Here is a 21,452-nt window from a genome sequence, read left to right as displayed (position 1 = left end):
GTTATTGGTCGGTTTTCCTTCACTTCCTGTAGTTTTGACACAACAGCAGCGTGCTAGCAGCAGTTAGCACTTAGAAATTTCACTTGTAAATTCGCTGTGGTATTCAGCTTACGATGTCGGAAAACATGTCTGCAGAGGTGGAGCGATCAGAAAGATCAGATGGCAAGCTTGTGAAGATGGAGATTGACTATAGTTCAACTGTAGATACACGTCTACCGGAGTGTGCTGAAATGGCAAAAGTAAGTTGAGTATGAATGAGGCCAGCGCTGGCTGAGTCATGGTGCATCACGAATGTTAGCAGAATGGCTAGCTAGCTAACTTGTTAGCAAATAAAGTGCTGTTTGTAATAATAGGCAACATTGCAACTGTATTGCAACAAAGCATCACAAATATTTAGTCGATTTACTTGTAAGGTAAGTTATACATCTCGATTAGTTAGCTAGGTAACGTTAGCTACGGTAATTGTTTTCGTCAGGTAACTTCTCTAGCTAACGTTACCTACAGACTACTAGTTTAGTATCTTCGCTCTTGGTGTTATGTTATGCTTACTAGCCGGTTTGGTCGTTTCAGTTGGATTGTATACTAATTTATCAACCAACTACTAACGTAGGTACCACAGTTATTGTTTTTCGAAGACCCCGCTACTTTTTGTTAGAAATATACAAACGTAATAGCTTGCTGGTGAAGTTTTTCAGTTTTAATCATGTGTCAAAGCTGACAGAAATGTGTTAACATCTTTGGCTTTCCCTAATCAGACTCTGATCAGCAGTGACTTTATGAATGATAGTTTTAATTAGTATTTTTGTCATCCATCTCATAATTTGATCATGTGTGGTCATTTGAAATGGCTCTTTATAAGAATTGTCTGTCATTTGTCCTGACTGTAAGCTTGATCTGCTCTGCTTTTCTAGGAAGGTCGGCTGCAGGAGGCCGTTGAAAGCCTCTTGTCGCTGGAGAAGCAAACGAGGACTGTGAGTGGGAATTAATTCATTTCAAATTAAACATCATACTCCATTGAGATTAAACAATATAAATGATCATACTCCTCTGACTAATCAAATAGTTATCTTTGAGTAACGTTGTTCTCTTTTTATCCATCTGCACAGGCTTCTGACATGGTGTCAACCTCCAGAATCCTGGTGGCCGTTGTGCAGATGTGCTATGAAGCGAAGGACATGGACGCCCTAAATGAAAACATCATGCTGCTCTCTAAAAGGAGGAGTCAGCTCAAAGGGGTGAGACTTGGGGCTCCTTCTTTGAAGGGATACTAAGAGAAGGTAAAACATTTGAGGCAGGGGTGTATTAATTAGTGCAAGCAGTTGCCAAAATGTTTTGCAACAGAAAACGCAACAAACAAATTTAATGTAGGTCCCTCCTCGTTTTTGTTCTGTTTGCCAACATTTGGTTTATCGTGAATACACCTCAGGTATGCACCAGTAGGTTACGGTGCTTTGCCATCAAAACAATGTTTTCTTCGTGTCCTTTTATGTGTTCCAAGACAAAGTAAAGTGTTGCCTGATGTTAGCTCTTTCGATATATGACTTTCTCTTTTGCTTTGTTTCTCTATTCTCAGGCTGTTGCTAAGATGGTGCAAGAATGTTACAAGTATGTAGATACCGTGACCGACCTGACTGTTAAGCTGAGACTCATTGACACACTACGTACAGTGACCGCTGGCAAGGTGCGTGGTGTCATGAACTTTCTCTGTGTTATCCTTACTTGGATCGTCCTAAAATGACATTAAGATGATACCACCAATCATGCATTATTCAGATGGCATAAAACAATTATTTTACTTTTGTGGGTCCAAGTCATGTCTCCATGCAATTCAAATGCGCTAACGGCTTTGTTTCCCTCACTCAGATCTATGTGGAGATTGAGCGAGCCAGGCTCACCAAAACATTGGCAAACATCAAGGAGCAGCATGGCGAGGTCAAAGAGGCTGCAGCCATCCTCCAAGAGCTGCAGGTAAGGGGTTTTCACTGGCATTCCTTGGGAGTTTTCACAATTTCTTATAGACTGGAGGTAAGAGGTTTCAAACATCCATGTTGCATGAAGCTATTTGCCTTACTGGACTGAATCTTCAGACACAAGTGCAGAACTCAAACTGGCGGCCAAATCCCCTTGACATCAAATAAAAGGAAATGTTTAAAAAAATATTCAACTTCATATTCATCATCTCCAGCACCACCCCAACATCAACATGTGTGAAAATGGCGAGTTTCTTTGTTTGGTAGTACAAAAGATGGAAGAAAAGTGTTTCCAATGACATCATTGGTGTGCATTGTGTGATTTTTAACCAATTGTGAGTAGGCATTGTCATTGGAAACACTTTTCTTCCATATTTTTTACTACAAAACATAGAAACTCGCCATTTTCACATATGTTGGGGTGGTGCTGGAGATGATGAAAAATAAGTTGAAAACTGCGAAATTTCCTTTTTCATAATTTCAGTGAAAGTTGGCTGAGACACCATAAATAATCTAAATTAAAACTTGTGAAGTGTTGTGCCCTCCAGGACCACTACAACAGTTGTTCACAAACCATTCTTCTCCCGGTCCAGGCTGTGATGTTGTACAGCTGGGCCATGTTCAGTAGGCACGAAATGGGAGTGGTATTAACTGAACTTGCCGAATGAGAAACGTTTTGCTATGACGTGCCCTAATGAACATGACCTAGGGCTAGAGAATAACATTCTGCCTCTGACAGCATGCACTCTTTCACTCTACAGGTGGAGACATACGGCTCCATGGAGAAGAAAGAGAAGGTGGAGTTCATCCTGGAGCAAATGAGGCTGTGCATCGCCGTCAAGGACTACATCCGCACCCAGATCATTAGCAAGAAGATCAATACCAAGTTCTTTACAGAGGATGGCACTGAGGTGAGAGAAAATAGTTTATTCAGGCTGGGTGTTATGATATGGCCTCCCTCCCAAATGGCACCCTGTTCTCTAGAGTGCACTGCTTTTGACCAGGGCCCATAGGGGTCTGGGTATGCAATGTAGGGAATAGTGTGCCATTTGTGGTTTTGTCTATTGGGGTGGAGGAGGAACTACCTAAACATTCAATGTTCCAATCAAAACGTTCACTTTCGTTTTCCTATTTTGGAACAGTTTGACAGAAAACAATATTTATTTCCTGCAAAATATTGAAGTCATATTTTCCTTTTCGGCTGTTTGGAAAAAAATGACTGTTTTTGGCGGTCTAATCTGCTCCTGATGAAGAAACATAGCAGTTAAGAACCAAGCTGCAATATTTTTAACCCTTTACATTATTATTTTTCCTTAGGAGTCTAAGCTGAAGTATTACAATCTGATGATCCAAGTAGACCAGCACGAGGGATCCTACTTGTCCATCTGCAAACACTACCGAGCCATCTACGATACCCCCTGCATTCTGGAGGATAGCTCCAAATGGCAACAGGTAAACACTGGTCTCAGAATAATGTTTTTTTTTTTAAGGCTTCAGCTGTACATTTGTTGTTTCTGAAATAAAATATTACTCTTACAAGCAGGACTTAGTTGGAGAGGGTGTTAGTGAGTGTACTGCACACTGACTGGCGAAAATGTGGCTAACATTGGGTCTGGCTTCACAGGGGACTAAGACGTTACAGATTGCACCTTTTTAAAATGCATAACGATACAACGCTAATGTTCTTTCCTGTTCCAGGCTCTGAAAAGTGTTGTTCTGTATGTGATACTGGCTCCCTACGACAACGAGCAGTCCGACCTGGTGCACAGAATCAACGAAGACAAGAAATTGGAAGAAATACCCAAATACAAGTAAGGCATTTAAATCGCATTATATTCCTGTGATTTAATTTCTCCCCTCAAATACCAAGAATGTAAACTATCTTCGATGGTTCATTACTTAACATCTTCAATGGTATAACACATTATTTCTCATCAGCAATGTCCAAATATTCCTCATCAGAAGAATGTAACCTCGAGATGATTCATTCGTAATAATCTTAGCATTCAATACTGTTTCACAATATTCCTCATCATCCAACTCTGTAACACAGTAATTAACTATATATTCTCGAAGGTACCATATAACCTAGACAATTCCCAGTGGTGAAACCTAGCTAAGCTACCAACTGCACATGCTTGATCTTTGTGGTACGGTGAAACCTAGGCTAAACTCTGGTGCCTCAACTACATATCATTGTGGGGTGGTGCTTTTGCCGTGCTGTGGTTTGTCTCATCGTGGTTTCCCTCTTACCTCTCCCTCCAGGGACCTCCTGAAGCAGTTCACCACCATGGAGCTGATGCGTTGGGCCTCCCTGGTGGAGGATTATGGGAAGGAGCTGAGGGAGGGCTCCCCCGACAGCCCGGCCACCAACGTTTTCAACTGCTCAGAGGAGGGCGAAAAGAGGTGGAAGGACCTCAAGAATAGAGTGGTGGAGCACGTAAGTAATTTATGGAACTGCTTTAATGGAATATTTATAGATAGAATATCACAATTACCTTAGTGGGATAGTTTGTTTTAGCAAAGGTTCTATGGTGGGATCACAATGCTGTCTCGTTGGAACATGGTTGCTGAAAAATGATCTTGGAACGTCCCTTTCCCATCTAGAATACTTTCACGTAATTGGTATTTTTTGATGTCATGATGTCATGTTGCACCGTTACTTATTTTTGTTTTTTTCTTAATCTCTCCTTTTAGAATATAAGAATTATGGCAAAATATTACACGAGGATCACAATGAAGAGGATGGCTGGCCTCCTGGACCTCTCCATAGACGTATGCACCACCAATCTAATCTTTACATCTGTTACATTTTTGACAGGGGATGGAATTCTTACTGGTCCTCAACCCTAATGAATGCAGCCTTAAAGGATAGTTTCCCCTCCAAAATTAGGTTGAAACATAGGTGCATCTCCGTATGGTGCGTCTCTGTTCACACCAGGGGATCTGAACAGGAGTTGACGACTTCGGTGAAACTTCACATGATTGTTGCCTTTCTGTTTTCGTGTGTTGCACTTGCATTCAATCGCATCTATGAATCGCATGATAATGCGCAGTGTTGACGTCAAGTTTTGTTAGTCGTATGTATGGGACACACCGTCCAACGAAATGCTTAGGCAATAACCAAGGACACGGATGGTTCCTAATGTTGTGAGACTACCTCTGGTGTTTACAGAACAACAGGTGCTGTGAGATTACCTCTGGTGTTTACAGAACAACAGGTGCTGTGAGATTACCTCTGGTGTTTACAGAACAACAGGTGCTGTGAGATTACCTCTGGTGTTTACAGAACAACAGGTGCTGTGAGATTACCTCTGGTGTTTACAGAACAACAGGTGCTGTGAGATTACCTCTGGTGTTTACAGAACAACAGGTGCTGTGAGATTAGGAAGTCAGAACCGGCTGAGACAAAGCAATTGTAACAGTAGAGCAAAGGAATGTATGAAAGCGTATATTCTTATTTTAAATATAAGTAGTTCTGTCCCTGTGCTGTACTTGTCTACTAATGTTATGTATTATGTCATGTTTTTCTCTTTTGTCTGGACCCCAGGAAGAGTAGCTGCTGCTTTAGCAAAATACTAAATACTAGAGATTTTCATACCTTAAAGGTCAAATCAAAGGTAGACTTAGAGATATGACGTAATGTACAAATTAAACAGCATAGCGGGTCAATTTCCGCAATAACTAAGCATTTTAAGTGCAAGGCTAAACTTCTCTGCCGTTTTGGTCCCATTGCTACCACGCTGTAACGGTGTGAAGAGAACCCATGCGCAGATAGCGAGGTCTTCCATCTCGCTCATTGCAATATATGTGGCGCTCCTCATGGCAACTTAATTTTCGCTGAGTGGTCACAGTTGAGCTCAATCCATATTCTCAACTTGATATTGGAGTGTGAAAAACATTTTTTGTTGAGTTATCTATAGAAGTACTATAGTACCCTAAATGAAATGTGTGATTTTGTTATTGATGGTCTTTTGAAGACACAGATTCTAACATCTCTAATATCTCTTGCAGGAGTCTGAGGAGTTCCTCTCCAACCTGGTTGTGAACAAGACCATCTACGCCAAGGTGGACAGGCTAGCCGGGATCATCAACTTCCAGAGGCCGAAGGACCCCAACGACCTGCTCAACGACTGGTCCCACAAACTGAACTCCCTCATGTCCCTGGTCAACAAAACCACACATCTCATCGCCAAAGAGGAGATGATACACAACCTGCAGTGATGAGGACCGAGTGCATTGTTTTCTTTCTTTTTTTTTTCTTCTTCTTTACTTTATTGAGTTTTTCTGAATTTACATTGATGAATGAACTGTTATTCCAATGTCAACTGCCCACATTTTTGGAATAACAAATACCACATACCACACGCAAAGTTGAAGCATTTACAATAAACAAGTCTTACCATATGTTACGATCTCTCGTCCCACTGATGTAATACGAATTACACTGTTTAGAGTGGTCTCCCAATTTTATCTACCACAATTTGAGCATGTACTTTGTTCTAGAACCCAGACCACAGAGGGGCATACACTGTAAATGTTTTCTCTCCTGTTCCAACTCTCTTTTTCATGTAACTGTTTTAAGGGATTTAGTGTTAAAGCATTTGCGTGCAACTTGCTGTATTAAAACATTTGCTGTGAGTTCTTGACGTCTTTTTAATTTTATTAAAATATCTACTTCGCAATGTAAACACTTCTCACATGGCATAATAGATATTATTTTGTTGAGTATTGTAACAGAAACAGTGATTTATTATGGAGTTTATTTAACTGTCAGATCAAGTTAAGAATACTTGTTTAAAAGCTGTGAAAGGCAAACCTGACAGATGCATCTTTTTATTGTTGGTTTGAAAGGTTCTGGATCCTCTAGCTATCTAGTGATGACTAAATGTTACAGGTGGCACTAAATCAAGACTTATTTTTGTGAGCTTATTTATTATATTGACCATTTCTACCTTACTGTGTAGTTATATCCATATGAAAATAGAACAATAGCAGTTATATAAAAACAAAGACAATTGGATATTATGTAGAAATAAAATTCAAATGTAGTTATGTACGATTACACATGATCTTTCTATTGTTTTAATTAGCCAAATCTATACATCAAAATATATCTGAAAATGGTCCAGATAGTAGCTGAAATGAGATGGACAAAATACAACACACAATGTTTTATTGATGTAATACTGTTATATAATTTACAGTGCTCAGCTAGGTGAACCTGGAAACTGGTTTATGCAATTATCTAGGGAAATGTATGAAAACTGGTATAATGACTTGCTTTAAAGACTGGTATATGACTTGGTTAGAAGTTCACAATGGTCAAACCCCAACCTACACCAAAAAGACCCAAATCCCCTCAACCTTCAGATGAGCTTTTTCCCACTATCCTTTGCGATGGGCTGACAAGTGGATCCAAGATGGCGTAGAAAGTAAAGCTAGGTAAGTGTAGACTTCCTATTTTCAGTCCTTTCAGTTGTCTTTTTCAGTGGCAAGGACACCGACTTGACTCCCATCTGTAACACATTCTGAGAGTAATGAAGGTATACAATTCATGCCGCGACCACAATGTAATGTCATGTCACTTCTATACGTCTAAAAACCGAGCCAAAATTACAGGCCCGTGCAATATCGCTAACGATAGCTCGGAAACGTTAGTTATGTATCCATTCTGCATACGTTTTGGTCAGCATGCTAGCCAGATGGCTAACGTTAGCAAACTAGTTTGGTGCCAAAACCAAAGCGAAGGGCCCTATTTTGGCTGACGTGCAAACTGCTGTCGACAGCACCATTTTCTCACTATGTACTCATGATAAATTTAACGACAATTATTATGGAACTGTTTTATGTTTTTTCCTCGTAATATTGTTGTAAATTATGTGCCAATGGTATTGGCTACTATCGCTCAGTGAGTACAGTCTCATCACAAAATTATTGCTAGCCCACCTAGCTAGCAAAATGATTTGCTAATCTAATTTCTTTGTTTTTAAAGTTAGAAGCAATACATTTCCATGGTTAAAATTCCTCCTATATTTAATCAAGTTGCACACCAATATGTCACAATAGATAGCTGAATGCCTTGATACAAGCTAATGTGAGCTAACTAGCTAGATCACGCCACACGACTATTGCACTGTGGTCCTACCAAACATGCGAGCGAACTCGAAGCCAGCCACAGTTAGCGGGTGCTTGTACGGTGTTGTTTTAGCTAATACCGACGACGGACAAGTTCATCGTTAACGTTAGTGGCTCGCCAACAGACATGGTACAACTATTATTAACTGACCCGGAATCTCAAAATAGACTGTTTTTAAAAATATTTGTATTAGTCTATAGGAGTGCCTTTTTTGGAGCGATCATGCCGAATAGGGCATTGTGTTTTGATCAAACTTGCCATTAGGTAAACACTAGCTAAACCATAGCGATGTAGTAACTAGCTAGCTAACAGCCTAAAAATGTCGCCCCTTGATTCATCTTTGTTTATTTGAAATGATGCGTTTCATTTGACTGTGAAATATAATTCATGACTCTTCTGGCCATTACTTGCAAGCCACATGGTTGTCATTTTGCTCTTACAAACTGCCATAGCATGCTCATGTCATGTCTTTGGTTGTCTCAATTTCGTGTCTATTGACCAATCCATAATAGTACAAAAGTTCAAGCTAATAGACTTAAAGATGCCAAACAAAAAGTGTTGGCCTATATTTGGGTCATCAAATATGTATTTGCATTCCAACGTGCTGTGAGTGATATTTCCACAACAGTAGTTGTAGCATTTCCTAAAATGCTTTGAATACTCTGGAAACCTGCCTCTGAACCTTGGCCTTATCTGAGGTATTCCTTACAAGATAATGTTACACACAAATTCTGGGGGGTGGTGTTGGTTTAGGTTTGGACTTATGGCATGACTAAAATATAGCCCAAGTAACCTGGCTTATACACTCATCTTGGTCATTGTGAGGGAATTGAAATATGTGTGATTCGCTTTGTGAAAACTACATTAGACACTGAGTGAGATGTCCACCCACTTTGCCCAAAGTGGGTGAAAATGTGCTTCCTTATTTTATACCAAGACACATCTGATTCTTCAAGTTCAGAATTGTTCAGTTGGTCTTTCTCCAACGTATCATTAACATTATATCCAAAAAGTTGGAAAATGCTACATATCATGTCTCAAATTCGATATCTATCGTGCCTCGTTTCATTTCCTCCAGATTTGAGAAGAAAGATGACGAGTTCAACAGTGAGCCTGTCAGTTTGCCTTAATTCTCGCACAGCATCCACTTTTCTTCTGGCCTCCATTGATTTAGTCACCCTAGGATACAAGGGTTAAAACTCCATTAACATTTGAACGGATTATGATAGAGACAGGAGGTTTGGGCTATAAAAAACACAATTAACATATTATTTTACCGATTGGTCAAAATATGTGTTTTTGATTGGACACCCTACACTGAGAGCTGGCTCAGTCAATGATGGTCATAAACAAAGACTAGCCCCACTTCTGCTAAAGTAGAGGTGGTGTTGTAATAGGCTACTGTCCTTAGATATAACTGCTGTGGCGTAGTGTGTTTCTTCACTATGAAAGAGCCATATTTAACCCCGATAAGGAGAAATAGAGCATTTGTTATAAGTTGCTCCTTGGGGCCGGAGCCTCTGCTTTGACTAAACAGAAAAGGCCTATCTGAAACAGGGACGACCCCTCACCACAGACACTGCATATCAGGTTTTACATTTAGGCCTCCATGTAACTCCCAATGTCTGGCTGTCACTACAGTCACTGGACAGAATCCAGGCTGTGTCACATCCAGGCGCGATTGGGAGTCCGTAGGGCGGTGTACAATTGCCCCGGGTTTGGCCGGGGTAGGCCGTCATTGTAAGTAAGAATTTGTACGTAACTGACTTGCCTAGTTAAAGGTAAAATTTAGTAAAGTGCATGAAAACAGATTGTTGCCCATCAGCTAGTCACCCCCCTTCCCCCTTCCCAGCTATTTGTCATTGCACTCTGTTGTGGCCAGGCTCAGCTCTGTGCTGTGATTAACGCTAGAGGACACCACCCTCTCTGCAGAGGACAGATGCCACCACAAGTGTTAACAGCCGCAAGTGTCCAGTAGTAAACTCGACTGCCCCTATTGCCTGTAGTTGTGCCTATAGGCCTATTAGGTTCAGAAATACTCAAGTGTCACCGGTGGACAGGCTATTTCTAATTGATTTTGGGTACATTTTTGCACGGCAAGTGTAGTCCACTCAATGCCCCTGTTGCCTGTGTGCATATAGCTTAGGCTTATTAGGTGCAGAAATACTCGTGTCACCTGTAGACATCATGCATTAGTACCCAATGCCGCAGCTGCACACATTTTGTTCTATTGATTTGAGTGCCGTTGATGGGTCCTACCTTTGCTAGCCATTCAATTGTGGTTCAACGCCGCCAATGGATAACTCCAGTTGACTCGAGTGGCATTGGCCATGTGGCCTTTTTGGCGCCTATATGTTACTATGAAAAATCCTGCCTAAAACAAGCTTGTCATTTGACTTGAGCTTTTATTTTTGAGTCAAATGTATTGAAATGCCTTGGTAAACAACTACGCCTGTATATAGACCTACTACCACAGAGGAAATACTGCTCGGCCTCTCAGCACATTTGTTATGACATCAAAAAAGGATGTGGTTCTTGTTTCAGGGAAGCCCACATAGAGCTTTTTCTCCGACCATATTCCAGGCTGTATCACAACCGGCGGTGATTGGGAGTCCAATAGGGCGGCGCGCAATTGGCCCCGCATCGTTAGGGAGGCCGTCATTGTGAATAAGAATTTGTTCTTCACTGACTTGCCTAGTAAAATAAAAATATCAGTTGCTTTTTAGGCTAGTACACTGGTTTTCAAACCTCTCCTCGTGGACCCCCAGACAAGTCACAATTTTGTTGTATGCTTGAACCAGCTCCCCTGATTTACCTATTCTAAGGCTTGATGATTAGTTGACAAGTGGAATCCGGTGTGCTAGCTGTGGAACAGTTAAAATATTTGACTACTATATTTGAAAAGCCTAAACTTTTAATCACTTACAAAATTGTTGTCACTATGAAATGATGAATACATAGCCTAGAATGCTGTGGCATTGTAAGTATTGCACACCACCTATGCAATGCCGGGTGTACCCTAGACCCGACACTTTCAAAATCCTAACATCGTTGAGCCTCGTGTTAAACAACCGTCTTTCCTGTAGCTTTTTTTTTGTCTTGCCAACGTAATGGTGCGCACACTAAACAATGTGGCACAGCACAGATGAGCCACACTGTACACGATTCTTCAGTTGGTCGTGAGGATTCTCGATACCACTCTGTTTTACGGAAAACAATGTGATGTGATTTAGATTGAACTTAGCTAGAACGAGCTGTCGCTCAAAGCAGCCTCAGACGTTTTCAGTCAGACATTCGCCCTTGCCATACAGTTAATCTTATGTAGCCAACATTTTTTAATTGAATATTATTTATTGTGAACTTCAGAACTGTAACGATTTGAAGCATTGGTTAAAGGCAAGTTCAAATGCATACTAGTAGTCATCTCTCCTGCTTGAGAGTCTACACATTCTTGATGCAAAACAACGTCATCTCACCGGCTTCTTCTCTGGCGAGTTCTCATTGGCTATTACTATTCACCGTTCTTAACATTTGGCGTTGCACATCTCACATTCCAAGAGCATTGCAGATTTTGTCAAACATGTTTGAGAATAATAGGGACGTATGGGACTGCTCAAAGACAGTAGTCCTCAAATTGCATCTCTGACCTGCTCATTAAACGAGCGTCAGTGACGACCGCACACCCAAGTAGGGGATTTTGTCTCTGATCTCAAACTTTCTTGGACAGCGTAAGATTGTCATTCCGACCTTGAGCCATCCCAGGATATTCTGTAATATTCGCACTGAACACAAATGTTCAAACCCAACTGAGCCTCTGTAATCCGAAGGTTAGCAATTCAAACAAGTACATGTAAAATCCCATAGAGATTGCCAACGAGCGCTTGCTGCCCTACAGCTTAATTTACAAGGCTCTGGTCTAGTTGTTGTGTGCTTGTAAACAAACACCATGTGACTGGGGACTACCGGTAAGCTTCATAATGAAGAATTGTGACGGGTGAAATGAAGAATGCGATCTTTATCTCCAAACGTATTGCACAAGTTGACTGCAGGTATTTACTTAAAAAGTAGCTGCAAATATTCAAATGTATAAAATAAAAAAATCCTAAGAAATAGTTTAAACAGTATTGAAAAAAACATCCCATGGCTATTTCCAAATAAGGTATACCGCCCAAGCCTAGTGTACACCCGGCTTAGGAACCAGTAGGACTAACTTAGGTTTGTCGTGCCACACGTGACTACTTATTTTTAGCTCTGAGGAGAATATAGGTCTATGAACCAACACAGCTGGATTCCAAGATATTTCAACTCGTCAAAGCAAGTGTCTACAAATAGACCTACCAGCCCACTACCCCAAGTACCCCATCACAGAAATAGCATTGCCCCCCCCTGTCTCTCACTCCGGGGTGAAGTTTCCACTAGGTACAGATCTAGATACAACTTCCTCTCCCCCAATCCTTACCTTTACAATTAGTGGGGAAAATGCTAAAACTGACCCACGATCGGTGTCTAGGTGCAACTTAAACGCCCTTTTTCTCTTTCTGTCTCCAGACATTCTGTCCCTGAGTCATGGCGGACAGGAGAGCGGAGAAGTCATGTGAAGAAGCCAGCGGATCGTTAGCCAGGCGGGAGTACGAGGTGGCGGTGAGCCACTGCACAGATGCGCTGCTGGCCCTCGGCCCCCCGGCCCCTCCCAGCCCTGGAACCCCCACATCCAACCCCCCCAACGACACGGTTACCCCCCTCCGCAGCCGCGCCTGCTCTACAGGATAGCCGCCCTGCTACAGCTGGTGAGGCGTCAGACTGATCCGGGATGCACACCTTTCGACCCACTCCCTCAGTGTGGCCCACATATGGGTTTGAATTTAAGTGTGTTCAAGTAAAGTGTCATAAGCCCATCTTGACTTGGATTTGTTTTCTGAGAACCAGATAAAACGACCAAGGTCCCACCTCCTTTCATTTCTCTGCCTCTAACTGCACTGTTATCTCCTTCTAGCACAAAAATTATACCCCACTACTTAAGCCTCACGATTATAGACACTGCTTAAGTACTATAATTATATTGCGAGTGACTCCGCTCTGAGTAGCAAAGATATCAGTTCTGGGCTCTTATCTAAGACCTCTCTCATATAAAACCCAACTTTACGAGGACAGTCATTCTGCTGCTTTGACTTTCTGTTTACTTGTTTTCTTTCTACCACCAGAAAAACTATGATCAAGCAGATGAAGACTGCAAACATGGTGAGTTGGTGGAGTACTTATCATAGTGAAGTCATAACCCATTGTATTGAAGTCCCATTCCCAGGTTACAGTCATATACCAACTATAGACTTGGCTAGAGGATGCACTTGCCATAAAGCCTGTTTTTGCATGGGCAGTACCATGGAGTGCTTTCACCATTTTAAAACTCATAGAAGATGACATTGACTGCTTAGAAATTAGGGCTGGGAATTGCTAGGGACCTCACGATAAGATGTTATCACAATACTTAGGTGCCGATATGTATTTTGATTCTCTATGTATTGCAATTTGAATACAATGATTTTATTGCGGTTCGATGTTCTAAACATATTGCTAAGCCTATGTCAGCTGCAGAGAGATGAGAGAGCATGAGAAAATGAGTTTTGATCCGTTAGGGAAATAAAAGTGCTGAAAACAAATTCTCTCTATTTAAAAAAAGAAGATGGGAAAACAAGCTATGAAGGAAAAATACTGGAGTTTTGGTGCAGCCTACTAGCTCAAACCTTTGTATTGCAATATTGTTAAACCAATACGATATCGTCAAATAATAGCCCTATATATATATTTAAAAAGACTAGTTCAAATGGATATAGCCCTAATTGGCATTTACCCAGAGCTATTGTGGCCTACTCAACAGACCTTAAGTTTTTATTGGCAATTAGTCATCTCAGATAGTTTCATTGCTATTAAAATCATTCTAGACATGATGATATGCTAAACAAAATGTTAGGGTTAGAAACAGGTCAACATTTTGGGTAAATGTCAGCGCTAAGGTTCATGCTCAAGTTAGTGAAAACTTACAAGACAAGTGGTTTGCATAACATCAGCTGTCGTAGCCGCGTGGAGCGGGACTTCTGCACGTCATGCCTGCTTCAAGTAGCTGGCTTTGCCCATGTCAAGACAAGCAGTTAGAATAACATTGGTGGTCATAGCCCTGTGTCGCAGGACTTTACCACACCATGCCTGCAGCTATGCCCATGTCATGTGACTTGGGTGGAGAGAATGCAGTTCGATGTGATGGGAGTGAGCACACGTTCCATGCAATGTAGTGCGGTGCGATCATGCACAGTAACGTTCCCTGTCGTCCTGTGTGTGTGTGTGTGTGTGTGTGTTGTAGTTCTGGCCGAGGAGCTGGCCAAGGGAGACGGGTCGTTTCAGGCCAGCCTGCGCTGCATGCTGCTGGACGGCAGCCTGCACGAAGTGGCTGGCCTCCTCTCCAAGTCCCTGTTTGGGGAGCCTCTGGTAACACTTGCCCCCGGCCTTACTTCACTGTTAACCCTGCCTCTTCAACACCTACACCATCTTTTTCACCCCCCTAGTTCACCACCACCTCTTTCTCCCTCTGTTATTTTCCCCCACACCTTTTTCTCCTCCTTTTCCACCCTCCCCTTTCCACCTCCCCCTCTTTCTCCTTCTGCCTTTTCCTTCTTTTCACCCCTCTTCTCCCTTCACCTCCTTTTTCCTTCTCTTCCATTTTGCTCCTTTTCCCTCCACCACCTCCTCCTATAACTGATCTATGGAGACAAACACAGCCATTTAGCTCTGAGAGCAGCTGGAACATTTGGTTCCTTTTGACTTTTCCAGGAAATGTCCTCTGGGTTTTTTTATGAAGCAGGTTCTCTCAGCACAGAGGAAGTGTTCATGTTGACTGTTGAATCGATATGCTTTTAAGGGTTTGTAGCTGTGTTATTCTCCAGCCTCTCTACACGGGGCTAAATGTCAGAAAATAGCTAAATACTAGTGTTGCATATCTCAATAAACTTGGAAAAAAAGTAATTCCTAAAATATCAATACCTTTTTTAGATTAACAGGCAGTGCCCAAGTGACCGTTTCAATGTTGTGATTTATTTTTAAGTGTGTGATGCCCTGTTCCGGTGTCGGGAAACAAGCTTGATTCTCACACTGTCCCTTAAAACTCCCAACAGCAGATAACTTTCAACAGTGAAACGTGAAGCCTGAACACTCTGGTGTCTTATCTGGCAACCAAAAAGCATAGATATGAAGTCTGTTGTTTGTTCTCAAGTTGACTAGAACCAGGGAGCAACAAACATGCTGCTGCATTAAGTATAAGAATCATAAGCGACATCCACATAACCATTTTGACCAGCCTGTGAACAGATTTTTTTTTTTTTTCGGATTAACAAATGTGTTATTCAGTGAATTTATGTATCAAGTAATATTTTGTATTGACTAGTGACTGTGCCAAGTCTCTTTAATTGATATAGTCTAAAATCCTTTTGGATATGCTTGCTGATATTGTATGTGTTGTAATGTACTTCCTGTACCTTTTCTTCTTCAGAATGGCATCGTCACCAAGGACTTAACTAGATTAAAAATGCTTCTCTCAGAAATTGAAGTAAGTGTTTGTGAGGTGGTCTTGACTTATGTTTCTGAGTATTGATTATATTTAAAAGTGAATGACACTGCAGATTTATCACCTATTGCAGTACTCGAGTTCAACTAATTGTTTGAGTGGACATTAAATGTTATTGTCTTATGAATACAATACTGTCTCTTTCTCACAGGCCATTCGTAGCGAAATGGCTACAGAATATACAGACGACAACGAGGAAGGTGAGCAAGTCGTCCTCACGCGGGGGGATATATATATTTGGATGTGTTTTATATATGTCAATTGGATTTCACAGCTTGTGCTCAACACAGTCAGGCTCAATGCTCAGATTTGCTTCGAAAAGGAAAGCTCTAATTTAACGCCTGGTCGCAGGATATCGAAAGACCAAGCCTTTAGAATTGGATTTCATTTTCACTTTGACTCAAGTCTCAAAAGCTTGACTCCAAAGTCCATATGTAGGCGCTTATTTACTGTGTGAGTGGGATGTTCTGTTGATGCAGTTATGTCTTTGTGGTCAAAAGTACGGGATGGATGGCAGTTTCGCCCCCCGCCTAGAGGAGTTACCAGCAGTGAGGAGTACACGCTGTGTAAAAGGTAATGCTATCATGCGTTGCTGACTATGTTATACCGGTGGCGTAAGACCATAGTTCATATAACATATTACAAGACTAGTTTAACAAGTAATTGGCATGTTGTATGCAATCACTTTGTCACATGTGTACAGTGAGTGGCCTACAATTAAAGCCATTGTTATTGCACCTGCATTATGTCCACCTGCTGCAAACATGGGCTTGCTTTACAAGCAATAAACATTGTATTAGCTCTTGTTACCTAGCTGAGTAACCGACACAGTTTTTCAGTGTTGGTTCAGAGGGTGAGGCCCTTTTGGTCCTTGGGGGTTGGATTCCCGGACACTATTGGAAATGAGAACCACGTAACAAGTTGACGCCACCCGGTTGAATGTCCTGTTGTCCTCGCCGTGCTCCTCCAGGTTCCTGGAGCAGGGCCTGTGTCGCTACGGTGCCCAGTGCACGTCGGCCCACTCCCGGGAGGAGCTGATGGAGTGGCAGAAGCGCTACGCCTCGCGCCTCATCCGCCTCAAGCAGCAGCAGGAGAGCAAGCACTTCACCGAGAACTACATGGAGGCGCTCATCGAGAAGTGGATGAACTCTCTCTCCCCTGAGAAAGTGGTGAGTCAACCCCTATTCTAGTCGCTTGGCCTATGGCCTTAATAGACTAGTGTTAAAATACACCCTCCCTTACTGGAAGTAATCACTGATTTTTTTAACGAGTGGAGGATAGGCCGAGAAGCTGTTTGCTTGGGTCTTCAAATAAGTTAACACGAGCTCCCTTCCTCGGAGTAATCACTTATCTAACCCAAATTGAGAGGTGGTCAGATCAGGGGTTAGTACTTCAAGGAGGGGAGGAAGCAAAGATGCTTGTATTGGGACAGAGCCCGTGAGGCTGATACAGGTGTAGATGCCGTGCTGCTGTACTCTCAGCATATATTGGTTTTTAGACTCGTTCACTCTTTCATTTTGTCTATTTATCTCAAATAAACTGCCCTTTTTTTAAATGTACATTCTATTAAGAGGTTATGTCCTCATTTTAGCCAGGCTTTTATTTTGTTCAACTCTCCTTAACCTGTGTTCTGTTCCTCTGCCGTAGCTGAGTGACTATTTGGACGGCGTCAACGTGGAACACAGCTCCAACCTCTCCGTAACTGTCACCACCAAGAAATCAGCTCACTCCTGGACCTTCTCCCTGTTCTGCAAGGTAACAGGGGCTCTGTCTCACTCAATGTCAGCGCACCAAATACCACCCATATTCCTTATACATGGCACCCTATTCTCTATATAGTTCACTACTTTTGACTATGACCCATAGGGTTTTTGGTCAAAATCAGTATATAGGGAATAGAGTGCTGTTTGAGATGCAACCAATGGTTTCAAATAAATATATTTCCAAAAGCACCAAACAAGTAGATTTAGATTTGAAATCAACATCTGGCTGTTATCTGTAGGTCGTACACGGCCATATCATTATAAGCAACTTTGATAAAGACTGCTCCTACGCAGAGGAAAGCTCTGCATGTTGATTTTTGCCAGCAGGTTGGTCATGTCGACCTTTATCAAGACATTATCATAACACATAAAATAATTGTGCAGAGGTCGTGTGTGGGAGAAATGTGTATCATTGACAGAAGTTGTATTGATTCCCCCCCACCCCCACCATTCCCAGCACCACAGCAGGAGACTATGTACTTATGCGTCTGAACATTCACTCTCAAATGCCAACTTTTTCATATACCCATTAATATACTCTTAGACAGTAACTGACTGAAAATGCTTCCAAAGAGCACTCGCATGTGACGCAAAGTAGCCCTTTATCTCTGATTACCCACTTTCTGCCCCTCCCCCTCAGCCTGTGAGGAAGCTGTACCGCATCGCCCTGCTCTACGACGCCCACCGACCCCACTTTTCCATCACGGCTGTGTCGGTTGGCGATGCCGGCGCCCAGCGGCTGCAGGCGGCGGCCGAGGGCTGCCAGGAGTGGACGGCGGGCGAGGAGGCGCTGGCGGCCGACAACGGCATGGACCACTGCGTCTACACGGTGGTGGTGGGCTTCAGCACCGAGATCTTCGGCACCTTCCGCCAGACCATAGTCTTCGACTTTGGCTCGGAGCCCGTGCTGATGCAGCGCATCATGGTGGACGCCGCCTCCATAGAAGGTTTGTTTGTGTTTTTTGTGAGAGATTTTGACATTTTCAGTTAAACAAAAACCTCCCACCCTCCCTCATAAGTTCAAGTTTCTAACACAACAATAAAACTAAAATGATTAGGAAAATAGAAGTTAGGTTATATTGATAATGGGTTGCACGTGTGACATTCCTTACAAGGCCTCAAAGTGCTTAGCAATGTAATAGGAGGCAACTGAACCCTATCCACCACAATGTGTAGCACCAACATGAGTGGTACGGCAGCCATATACCGTTCATTCGGAAAGTATTCAGACCCTTTTTCCACATTTTGTTACGTTACAGCTTTACTCTAAAATTGATTTAACTTTTTTTCTTATCAGTCTACACACAATACCCCTTAATGACAAAGCAAAAACAGGTTTTTAGAAAGAAGTATTCAGACCCTTTACTCAGTACTTTGTTGAAGCACCTTTGGCAGCGATTACAGCCTCAAGTCTTCTTGGGTGTGACGCTACAGACTTTCGACTTCTTTTACTCAATATTTCAGATGAGCAAATGCAATGTTCATTGTTCTTTTTATCCTTTGGTTATGTAAAAAAAATATATATATATGTATGTATGTGTGTTCTGGCCAGTCCTCATAGCTTTAGTAGCAGGCCAATATTTGGGCCAGGTGGAATCTGTGTGGGCAGAATTTTCCTAAGCTCCTCTTCCTAAGCTGGAAGAGGATTTGAAAGAAAGTAATACTTGTGAATTTTCTGACGTTTGATTCCACAACACTGTTGGCCATTATTATGTTTACAGACATGCATGAAAGCGATTTGATAATTCTATAGGATTGGAATAATTTAATAGTTCTATAGGATTGGAATAATATAGGTCTCTATGAATAAGAACCTGCAGATTCTGTCTCATCTCACCCAAAATCCCCTGTGACTTACAGTAAAATGTACAGTGCCTTGCGAAAGTATTCGGCCCCCTTGAACTTTGCGACCTTTTGCCACATTTCAGGCTTCAAACATAAAGATATAAAACTGTATTTTTTTGTGAAGAATCAACAACAAGTGGGACACAATCATGAAGTGGAACAACATTTATACGGAGACTTGATTACACACAGGTGGATTGTATTTATCATCATTAGTCATTTAGGTCAACATTGGATCATTCAGAGATCCTCACTGAACTTCTGGAGAGAGTTTGCTGCACTGAAAGTAAAGGGGCTGAATAATTTTGCACGCCCAATTTTTCAGTTTTTGATTTGTTAAAAAAGTTTGAAATATCCAATAAATGTCATTCCACTTCATGATTGTGTCCCACTTGTTGTTGATTCTTCACAAAAAAATACAGTTTTATATCTTTGTTTGAAGCCTGAAATGTGGCAAAAGGTCGCAAAGTTCAAGGGGGCCGAATACTTTCGCAAGAGCACTGTTTTTAAAAAAATTTATTTCACTGTATATAACCAGGCCCATGAGAACAAGTTCTCATTTACGCACAACCCTGGTCTTACCAGCTGAGCCATCAAAAACACAAGTGCAGGCCAATATTAAATTTTTTTAACCTTTTTATTTATCTAGGCAAGTCAGTTAAGAACATTCTTATTTACAATGTAAGTCGCTCTGGATAAGAGCGTCTGCTAAATGACTTAAATGTAAATGTAAATGTACAATGACGGCCTAGGAACAGTGGGTTAACTGCCCTTGTTCAGGGGCAGAACGACAGATTTTTACCTTGTCAGCTTGGGGATTCGATCCAGCAACCTTTCGGTTACTGGCCCAACTCTCTAATCACTAGGCTACCTGCCGTCTCCAATTACCCTCATGCTCAAGTGTCAATATTAATGATGGAAGGTGTGGTTTTCACAAACCCTCACATCTCCCTCTACAGACCTGGAGCACCTAATGCAAGCCAGGCAGCAGCTCCTGATGACGGCCAAGCGCTGGGACCCATCCTGCAAGACAATCGTGGAGTTCAGCCCCAACGAGACGGTTGACCTGGACCGCAGCCTGCTGGCTCGCTACCAGATCCCTCTGTCGGCCGACCAGCTCTTCACCCAGTCGGTCCTGGACAAGACCCTGACCCGGGACAACTACCAGGCCCGCCTGCACGACCTGCTCTACATCGAGGAGATCGCCCAGTACAAAGAAGTCAGCAAGTGAGAGCCACTTTGTTGTTGTAGTCTGTTTCCAATCAATCCTATTCTGAAAACCTTCAACCATTGACAATGGGTTGTATTGCTAAAAATACACTTTTTATATGGCACTTCCATTGCTAGTGATAATTGTCTTCTAATTGTAAAAAGTGTGTACTGATTTTGAGTATGTTTTCTCTGAAGGGTTGGTCCTTTAGTGCTCCTTTTTATTTAGTTTTAGTCAGTCACACACCTTGATACCTACGAATTTACATTTTAGTGTAATGTTTTATGTAGTGTGTAGACAGTACTGAGCGACAGTCTGGATTGAGCAGGGGTCTGTGAGACTGGCTCACCACAAGGTGTCAGAGTCGATCTTCCACAGTAAAGGGTTGTGTGTACACTACACACGTGGCCAGGCACACAGCTAAAGCCCTTTTGATTATGCGTATCTCCTCTGCATCCCCAGAGATTTCCCCAGACCAGGACATTTTTGTTTTAGAATAGAAGTAATTTCTTGTGTATGAACTAAGGGGCCTCCCCAAACCCCCCCTGTAATTCGACACCTGCTGCTGTCCTCAGTGGAAGGTGAGAAGGAGAACAGGTTATCACAGCAATCCAACCCTGATTAAGACTTAATCAAAGGCCCCCCAAGCCTTTGCTCAGTCAACCCAGTGGAAGGAACCAGGGTTTCCCCCACTCCTTCACTGTTCCCCTCACCCACTCCTTCACTGTTCCCCTCCCCCACTCCTTCACTGTTCCCCCTCATCACTGTTATTGTCATTTGCCTGGGGCTGTGGAATGGATTCCTCTCAATCATCCAATTTACCATTGAGGGCCGGTTTCCCGGGAAACAGATTAAGCTGAGACCTGGACAAGAAGCATTTTCTATGGAGATTCTCCATTTGAAAGTTATTTTA

At 42.2% G+C, this 21,452-nt stretch overlaps 2 protein-coding genes across 2 annotated transcripts in view; both read left to right on the top strand.

The window, feature by feature from the left end:
* The first annotated feature begins 15 nt into the window (after positions 1–15).
* On the top strand, positions 16–6,611 carry LOC115103875 (26S proteasome non-ATPase regulatory subunit 12-like). Its single transcript, XM_029624896.2, has 11 exons — positions 16–239; positions 912–971; positions 1,107–1,235; positions 1,574–1,681; positions 1,864–1,968; positions 2,732–2,881; positions 3,288–3,422; positions 3,669–3,781; positions 4,236–4,410; positions 4,668–4,745; positions 5,985–6,611. Exons 1-11 carry the CDS (start codon positions 114–116, stop codon positions 6,192–6,194), a joined length of 1,389 nt encoding a protein of 462 aa, XP_029480756.2. The 5' UTR covers positions 16–113; the 3' UTR covers positions 6,195–6,611.
* Positions 6,612–7,337: 726 nt separating this feature from the next.
* LOC115103874 (probable helicase with zinc finger domain) overlaps positions 7,338–21,452 on the top strand; it is a 59,872-nt gene continuing 45,757 nt past the window's right edge. The window contains 12 exon segments of the mRNA XM_065006300.1: positions 7,338–7,415; positions 12,658–12,859; positions 12,862–12,896; positions 13,311–13,347; positions 14,465–14,589; positions 15,647–15,703; positions 15,873–15,921; positions 16,222–16,294; positions 16,692–16,890; positions 17,369–17,476; positions 18,125–18,431; positions 20,289–20,556. Coding sequence (XP_064862372.1) covers positions 12,676–12,859; positions 12,862–12,896; positions 13,311–13,347; positions 14,465–14,589; positions 15,647–15,703; positions 15,873–15,921; positions 16,222–16,294; positions 16,692–16,890; positions 17,369–17,476; positions 18,125–18,431; positions 20,289–20,556 — 1,442 coding nt within the window. The 5' untranslated portion in view covers positions 7,338–7,415; positions 12,658–12,675.

Source organism: Oncorhynchus nerka, linkage group LG21, assembly GCF_034236695.1.
Source record: "Oncorhynchus nerka isolate Pitt River linkage group LG21, Oner_Uvic_2.0, whole genome shotgun sequence".
NCBI classification, from domain to species: Eukaryota; Metazoa; Chordata; class Actinopteri; order Salmoniformes; family Salmonidae; genus Oncorhynchus; species Oncorhynchus nerka.
This window is presented reverse-complemented; position numbering and strand designations above follow the sequence as displayed.

Coding starts and splice junctions, on each gene's coding strand:
- LOC115103875 (XM_029624896.2), top strand. CDS start 114: ATGTCGGAAAACATGTCTGCAGAGGTGGAGCGATCAGAAAGATCAGAT. Junction 4,411..4,667: donor AGAATAGAGTGGTGGAGCAC/GTAAGTAATTTA, acceptor CTCTCCTTTTAG/AATATAAGAATTATGGCAAA. Junction 4,746..5,984: donor TCCTGGACCTCTCCATAGAC/GTATGCACCACC, acceptor TATCTCTTGCAG/GAGTCTGAGGAGTTCCTCTC.